This window comes from Lactuca virosa, chromosome 4, assembly GCF_052849685.1.
Source record: "Lactuca virosa cultivar CGN04683 chromosome 4, Lactuca_virosa_CGN04683_v6, whole genome shotgun sequence".
In the NCBI taxonomy this organism is placed as follows: Eukaryota; Viridiplantae; Streptophyta; class Magnoliopsida; order Asterales; family Asteraceae; genus Lactuca; species Lactuca virosa.
In genome coordinates this window covers 94161878-94170671 of record NC_136429.1, presented here as the reverse complement: position 1 = coordinate 94170671, position 8794 = coordinate 94161878, and the positions used below count along the sequence as shown (strand labels likewise).

General features: G+C 38.1%; 1 protein-coding gene across 1 annotated transcript; it reads right to left on the bottom strand.

Annotated features, from left to right (window-relative positions):
- Positions 1–884: 884 nt before the first annotated feature.
- LOC145106432 (heat stress transcription factor A-4c-like) lies at positions 885–3299 on the bottom strand. Its single transcript, XM_079043404.1, has 3 exons — positions 2897–3299; positions 2311–2668; positions 885–2196 (listed from the first exon to the last, which is right to left on the bottom strand). The coding sequence occupies exons 2-3, from the start codon at positions 2524–2526 to the stop codon at positions 1405–1407; spliced, it is 1008 nt and encodes a 335-aa protein (XP_078899530.1). The 5' UTR covers positions 2527–2668; positions 2897–3299; the 3' UTR covers positions 885–1404.
- Positions 3300–8794: the final 5495 nt, after the last annotated feature.

Genomic DNA, 8794 nt, shown 5'->3' with positions numbered 1-8794 from the left:
ATTGAAAAAACTCAAATGGCACGTCTACACATCAAAATTGGAAAAAGTCAAGAGATGGAGTTGATTCAAGCTAAAAAGAACCAATGGTGTTAGAGGTGTTATCTCATTGATATGTATAGTGGGTGGATGGAAATTTTATTGGTGCTACTTGTTACCCCTTTTGTTGCTACTAATATGACTTTTTATAATTGTTAGTGATGGCTACTTAGATTGATACCACATGTTTTTAATTTAGTGAAGTAATCGGTTGACCATTTAGATCGGTATAGCTTGACATTCGATGGTTTTGATCTGATTACCATGTTTAGGACTTTTGTAAATGACAGTACATATGTTACATGTTATACACATGCATGGAAAGTTTTAGTTTTTCATGTTATTGTTTGGAAACCAAAAAATGTTCTACATAAGGTGCATTAGAGTCCATGCATAAATAGAGAAGTTTCAACCTCACAAAAACATCATTCGGTTCCAACATTACTAACAACTATCTTGCTTCTAATGCTTTACATGGAATAAAAAAACCATAAAAAGGGAAGAAAACGTGAAATTATGGTTTCCAAGAAGATTCACGTTTTTAAGCTTGGGGTTGCCAAATCATCGTCCAGCTCATTAAATGAGGTCACCTCAACAACATTTAACTGTCTTATTAACTGGTAAATAAGGAAAGGAAAGGTCTGATTTAATCCAAAAAAATGAAAAATATAGGGTTTTTGTTTTTGTTAAATGTAATTAACCTTTTTTATTTACGGAGCTGTTTGTACAAATTAGTTAAACATCTCTAGTATATTAAATTACATAATAATAATTTAGTCTATTATAACCATTGTAAACAAATAAGCAACTTCATAACTTCCAAAACATTAGAACATTAGACCCCACACTAAGTTCAACACCCACTTTTATACAACTTAAAAGGATGGTAAAAGATACCAAGCAAAACACACTAGTCTACATCCTCGGTTTTTACTGACTAAATTGAATTGAACTGGACTAGACAAGTTTATCATAACTATTTACAAGACAAGAATGACAAGGACATTCACGTCTTTTCCACACACAAAAGACCAAGAACAAGTCTATCCCACCTCAAGTCTATCCCACCTCTTGATGGGAAATTATTACAATCTTTATCCCATGGACAATAGACTCCTCACGGTTTCAGTTCAGTATAAGCCAAATACAGTACAAAGCCAACATGTCATACCTAATGTCGCAGTTCTAGTCTAATGCACACGAAATGCAGTACAATATGGTCTTGTTCTGTCCTGTCATATGTCATGTACTGCATAACAAACGATGCCTAAAACTCATCGAAACCGGTACAAAACCCTAAAACCCTCACTCAAATTTACAATCACGCCACCACGTAGGATAACCAAACCCTAAAATAACCTACCATTATCAAGTTCTCCCTGGTGGAGTAAGTTGCCCTATTTGATCAACAAAATTATTCACACTCCTCATATTCCACCAAAACTTTCCAAATTGATCCAACTCTTTGCCACCCTTCTCTCTATCACCACCCGGATTCTCAGTCAAAAACTGTTCCCAAAACACATCATTAACACCCACCACCACCCCATCTCCGGCGACTTCACTGGCGGCAGTTTTAACCTTTTCACGGTTCACATCAAAATCATCTTCAGCTTCTTTCAATACACCCTCCCACAACACAAGGGATGATTCCAATTTCTCCACTAACTCATTATCCAATCCCAAAAGTGCATCAACGGTTATACTTTCACGAAGCGGGATATCAAAATGACAAATTTGCCCCTCATCATTTTCACTGGACAACCTTCTTTTTCTGTCATTTGTGTCCCCGGACGCGGGTTTCTGAAATAATTCGTTTAAATAACAAAGGATTTCCTTTTGGTGTTTTCCAGCGAGTTTCAAACGATCTGTTAATTCGCGTGCTTTTGATTCGATTTGCTTCTGTTCTTGTTGGTGCTCTTGAAAAAGTATGGATAGTGATTCTTTTTCGTATTGGAGATTATTGATTTTTTCTTTGTATATTTGTTTTTCTGATTCGGTTAAAGGAGAAGATGAAGGTAGTCCATTGATTGAGAGATTTTGCATGGAATGACTATGAACTGGTTTTCTTCTATGGATGTTTTTCAATAGATGTGGTTGACCTTTGATGAAATCTTCATTTGCAAACTCCCATAGTTCAGGATCAATTTTCCGAAAACCCTGAGAGAATTAAAAAAAATGTTGTTGTAGAATTGTAGTTTTGTTTTTTCACTCAATAAACAGCAAAAATGCAAAGGAGAAGAACGAATGCATGAATCAAAGGTACTGACTTACATAAGTATTAAGTTGTCTGATAAAACTGGAGAAATTGTTATGCTTGAAGAATCTTGGAAGCAATTCACCACAAAATTCAGGTGGATTCCACACGATGAAACTCTTATTATTCTGACTCCATGAGACTATAGCATCTGTCGAAGGATCATCAACCATCTCATACGTCTTCGTGATGAAAGGAGGCAGAGCATTAGAACTACCCTGAGCATCATTCATTGTGACCCAATACGAATTTCTCTCGAATCAAGTCAAAAGAAGCTTAAATTTTGAAAACAGGGTTGAAAAAGCTGCTTGTTTCCCAAAAGGAAAACCAAACCCACCAAGCTCAAGCGAACACCTGGTTATCTGTATAGAACTCCTGTAGAAGAAGATAGAGAAAGCGAATCAAGGATAAGAACAGCTTCATATGTCATAATTACTTAGCGGAAAGAAACATCAAAGTCGTTAAAAGCATCAACTCGTTTCCGGAAACTTAAAGCAAAAGCGTCCCCTACCAAAACTGTTACATATGCATCTATACTTGTACATATTACATATGCCTTCTAACAGAGCCAAATTAGTGCACACCAGGTGTTCGACGTATTACCTGAAAGATAGTGAACCAAACGAACTCCAAGAATTCAAATATGGCTTCAAGGAAGGGATTAATTCCCTCTGACGAAAAACATCGCCCGGAACACACGAATCCAATCTTGTTAGGGTTTTACGTGAAGAAGAAGAAGCGCAAGAAATGAAAACGACACAGGTATAATAGAGAGGTTGAAAGTTCTTCAAGACTTAGTTCTTCTGATCTTGGAATGTCGGAATCACTGGTCGTTCTGGATTGAATTTACTTGAAAGAAATCGACTGAGGGGTAAATCATCAAATCAGGGTCATGTTCAATCTAAAATCGTGTACGTGGGTTTAAATTCAATCCACGTTCTTGTTTGTTTTGGATGTCGGAATAATTTTATATGGAAAACCTCACAGAGTGACGCATGTGCTTTGGTGGGTATGTCAACTATACAATTTAACATATATATATCTCCAAGATGTTCATCCGTTCGCAAACATTTCATTTATGCCCCTACACTTTGGATTAATTCTCCAAGATGTTCATCCGTTCGCAAACATTTCACTTATGCCCCTATACTTTGGATTAATTCCAAATACTACCCACATATTTTTGAGAGACTATAAGAATACCCCCAAAACTTTTGCTTTACGACGATTTTGATTTTAGTTTTTTTCTTTTATTATTATTATTATTATTTTTTGTGAACAGCAATTTTTATTTAGTAAAGTAAATTTCTATATAAAATAGCATATGTTCATTAATTAACACCTTTTAGTAAGAAGTATATAAATTTAAGTGTATTTAGAACTATAAACGAAACGAACGCGAACAAAAGCTTGTTTATGTTCGTTTGTTTAAGTTAGCTGAAAAAATGAAAAAGAACACGAACGAGTTTTCTTATTCATGTTCGTTCGCTTAACAAATTACCTTGTTAATGTTCGTTTGTTTATGTTCGTGAACATGATAAATATAAACGAAAAAACATAAAAGAACAAAGATAAATAAACACAATTGAACATATATAAACATAAACGGACATATAATATAGTAATGTAATAAAAAACAATTGAACATATATAAACATAAATTAACTAAAAGGAGTGAACATAAACGAACATTCACGAACATAAACGAACGGACGAAACCATTGTTCATGTTCATTTGTTTAACTAAACAAAAGAGAATTTGTGTTCATGTTCGTTCATTTATTAAAATCAACGAACATTAACAAACTTCCCACCGAACGATTCGCCGAACGTTTAGTTCTTTTACAACCCTAATTGTACCGTATAACAATTTGATGGTTAAAATAATTGTGTATTAACTTTTCCTAGCATAAAGATGAACAAAATCTTAGTGTTGAAAAACAAAAATAACGTTATGTTGTTACTTGTTAGTATATTGTTAGTATATGTAAAAATATTACTTAAAACGTTGGCCTAAAACTATGTTCATTTAACGTGTTGCATCATACTTTGATGATGAAAAAACAAATTAACATTTTTTGTATAATGGAGTGAATTAATATTTATAACCATTGTATCTGAATTTTTATAAAATAAACAGTCATATTTGAAAGAAATCCCAAAGAATGTGTTGGTTAGGACGGACAAGGCTCTGGGCTGAACAGGATGAGACTGTAGTGGATTATACTAAATAGAAGAATTAAACATGTTTTTATAGCTATTTTTTTAGACAAGGATAAAAAGACAAATGATCGAAAACATAACATTGTCCCTTATTTTTAGATTGTAACATCCGGGTTTTTCAGGGATATTATTGTGTATGTTAATCTTGAGGTTGAAGAAGAGACTCGACGAGTTGAGGGTCCAACTTGCCGAGTCGAGTCGAGATTGCTCGTGTGGATTTAATGAGTGGACTCGACGAGTCAGAGGAGGGACTCGCCGAGTAGGTGCTGGGCAGAGAAACCCTAATTTCCCGGGTTTGGGACCTATTTAAAGGCACTTATAGCCTCATTTGCGGCTACCTTCCCCTGAGAGCAAACCCTAATTGTTATTGGAGCTAGAGAGTGAGAGAGAAGCTCATATTGTGACTCTTGTGCATCCTTTGAGGAAGAGGAGGAGGTTATCAAGTAGGGAGCTGGAGCCTGGAGGTGAGGATGTTGGATCCAATGATTTCCTGTCCAGAGCTCCTGAGAAAGGTACCTTTCTTCTTATTTTGGATAGATCTCATATCTATGGAGTTTTAGGGCTTTTTGCCATCTTTTGTTTGGGTTTTTGAGTAGCATGAGTTATTAAGAAGCCTAGACCTCAGATCTGGACCTTGTGAGGTCCTTAGAGTCTAGGTGTCCCAGCTTTATTCATCCACATGAGGGTTTTTGGGCTTAATCATTCATGAAGGGCATGTATTAGCATTTTGGAGCAATAACATCATGCATGAACGTAAATATTGAAGCTTTACGTGACTTTTGAGCCTTGAGAGGACAGATCTAGTGTTTGGAGTGATAGATCTGTTTTAAATCGTCTGAATGCAAGTTGAGTCTGAATGGACTCGCCGAGTTGATGAGCCAACTCGGCGAGTAGATTAGGGTTTGTCCCGACGAGCTTTATCATGCGATGGCTCGGCGAGTTAGGGGTTAACTCGACGAGCTGGACCTTCATGAGATTACTGAGAACGATGGGACTCGACGAGTCGCATGAGTGCACTCGGCGAGTCTGGTCAAATTGGGTTGTTGACTGGAATTGACTTATGTTGACTTTAGGGTTAGTCAAATGAGTAATGGAGGTCAGGGAAGGGTAAAATGGTCTTTTACCCATTTCTAGGGCTAAGAGTGTAAGAGAGACCAATGAGTGGTGTAGTCGAGTATGAGGAGGGTATTAATTAGAGATATTATCCTTGTGATAGGCGGAGGCTAGATCGAGGATTCCGAGCACGAGATTTTACTAGCTAGCTTACGAGGTGATTCTTCTCACTATACTTTACCTAGAGTGGTATCTATGTGTGACCAGAGGGTCTTATGTGTTTATTTGAGTACTGTGATATTATTGCATTATGTATTTGTGATTTATGTTGTATATTATGTTGAGCCTTAGAGAGTTAGGACCGGAGGGTCCATCAGAGTTGTGGGACTGGAGGGTCCCACTGAGACACATTGACCAGAGGGTCTTACAGAGTTATAGCCTCGAGTGGCTAATGTGTATATGTGGTATTTTGGGGAACTCATTAAGCTTCATGCTTACCGTGTTATGTGTTATGTGTTTCAGGTGTTTCTCGGGATCGCGGGAAGGCACCAGTTTGATTATACACACCAAAGAAAGAGTTATGTTTCGAGTATCCTGGGTTATTATTCAAACAAACTTGGGGTTGCATTTTGTAAATTAAATAAATGAGATTTTTTTTATGAAATGTGTTATGAGAATTATGTGATTTAAAAATGAAAAATTCATTTGAAAATTTACGGTGTTACAAGTTGGTATCAGAGCCTTGGTTTGAGGGATTCAGATGCACATTCGGGTATATCTGGACTCAAGCTAAGGATTTGAGAAAAGTTTCAAAAGAAATGATTTTTCTTAAACGAGCAAGAGTTTCTAAGAGAAAAACGAGAAGGAGCAGTGTGTACAATCAGCCAGAGCCCGAACGGTGATTTCCCAAAATACCCTTACTTATTTATGTTATGAGTTATTATTGAGATATTAGAGATGCATGCTAGATAGGATAGGTATTTCATATTTTAGGGCTAGAGTTGCCTGATTTGTGATGCCTTAGCCTAGGAATTTTGCTATCTGTGATGTGGTTTTTAGTATGTGCGGAGTAAGAGTATCCAACAGAGATCTTTTAGAGAGAACTTGAGTAGAGGAGTAATCTAGGAGAGATACCTAGCTAAGCATTCGAGGAGCCTATTGAGAGAGTAGTTAGATACCCACGATGGGGTAGAGTTGCTTGAGTTGGTGATACCCTTTTGAGGGAGCAGAGCAAGTGGAGTTGTAACCTAGAGTGGTTTTTCGTGCTGATAGAGATTATTCGATGCCCGAATGCTGCCTGCTTCGTGCTTTGTGGAACTCTTGATGATGGGAGTCAGCTACCAAGTGAATATGACGATATTCAGGAAGTGGATGACTGACATCATAAGGAGTTCTTCAGCAGTTGATGGCAGAGAAGTGAGAGAACCTAGGAAGAGCTTAGGGAGTGGCCTTAGTCAGATGAGTATGTTGATAGAGGAGAGTATTCGCTGGGAAGCGACCAGGTATAACAGGATTGGTGATCGGGAAGGTTGAGCAGCTACTTAGGAAATCTGGGACGATCTGTGTGGAAAGTATGGGTAGATGTGGCAGGTAGTATGGGCCCGTACTACTGAAAGCAGAGGACCCATACTCGAAACAGGGAGAATTCCAGAGGTTCTAAGTAGCAGATTGAGAAGAGAGATAACATGGTTCGAGTACCATGATTCGTAGCAGATTGAGAAGAGAGATAACATGGTTCGGTTACCATGATTCGTAGCAGATTGAGAGTTGATCACATGGTTCGAGTACCATGATTTGTGGCAGTTAGTGCTTTTAGTTTTACCAGTTATCCCATTGTGATTGATTAGACCGAGATCAGATGTGATAACGTGTGGGGCCCGAGGGCCATGACGAGCGAGTTTTAATGGAGCCTACCTAGAGAGGGAAATCGAGTTAGTTTTTGGGAGATTTATTTGGTGAGATACCAGTTGGAGTCGCAAAACTCAGGGATGAGTAGAGGTGGTGCTTATTGGAGGATCGCGGTCTGAGTCGAGAAATCGACCGATAGATGAGACGTCACCTTCTGAGACAAGAGTTGCGTTGTCCCCATTTCTGGGAAAAGCGAAGGAGATAAGAGTTTCCGGTTTCGGAGTTGGAGGTAAACCCCGTGGGGTAGCATAGGGTTGCAACCTTTCACCAGAGTATTTGGGCAGTATGTTTGCTGTGAGGTAGTACTTAGACCACAAGAGAACTATTAGTGGAGACTGAGATGAGGACAAAGAGATGCCTTAGTCGAGTCAAGTATGTTTTTAGCAACGGTTCCAAGTGATCAAGAGGAGTATATTGGGGCAGTGACCCTCATCGTTATGTTGTGTATCGGCCGTGAGAGTGAGGTCTCATGCTTTGATGATGATTCTCGTATTGGGAGGTTGGTCGAGGAGTCAGAGACGAGGTGGGTAATAGTGCATTATTTCTGGACCGAGAGTCAGGATTATTTCGGAACAATTGGGGTATCCGGCAGTGTATCGGTCTGAGGCTTCGAGATGACTAGAGACAGTCACATCGAGAGGATTCTGAGATTTTTGTCTGAGTTACGGGATATTTGGAGTTGCTTGGTTTCCATCGGGAAGGTCATTGATGTGACTACGTTGTGTTGGATTAGTGTCTAAGTCCATAACTATAAGTGGTATATACTTGACCCGACCCGGCATGGTCTATTTGGGTTGCATGGCATCGGGACATTTAGATAGACCTTTTGTGAGAAGAGGATATTTATGACATATTAATATATTATAAGTTCTAATATATTAATATGAAATCATATTATTTAATTAGTATTGATCAAGAATTAATTTGGAATTAATTTAGTGATCAAAAGAGACTAATTAAATATATGGGGATTGATTGTGTAAATCATTCATTCTTATATATGTGGGCTTAAGATCCATGATTCCTTATGTTGGGTTTAACCTATGTGGTGACCCATGGATACTCCATGGAGGTTAAAACCCATGGAGCATAAGGAATGGGTAAAGTCATGGGTTACATGGTGTAACCCTAATGTGCACACTATATAAAGACCCCATTGGTTGGTGAAATTGGCACCAGTGCATAATAAGGAGGGCAAGCCGATTTCATAGAGTAACAAGTCTAGTATCTTCTTCTCATGGTTATTCCAAGATGTTCATGATGTTGTGTGAACCATTTGAGGTGTCACACTTGGGGAACTAGGCTCTTAAGCTTCAT

Coding starts and splice junctions, on each gene's coding strand:
- LOC145106432 (XM_079043404.1), bottom strand. CDS start 2,526: ATGAATGATGCTCAGGGTAGTTCTAATGCTCTGCCTCCTTTCATCACG. Junction 2,197..2,310: donor TCAGACAACTTAATACTTAT/GTAAGTCAGTAC, acceptor TAATTCTCTCAG/GGTTTTCGGAAAATTGATCC.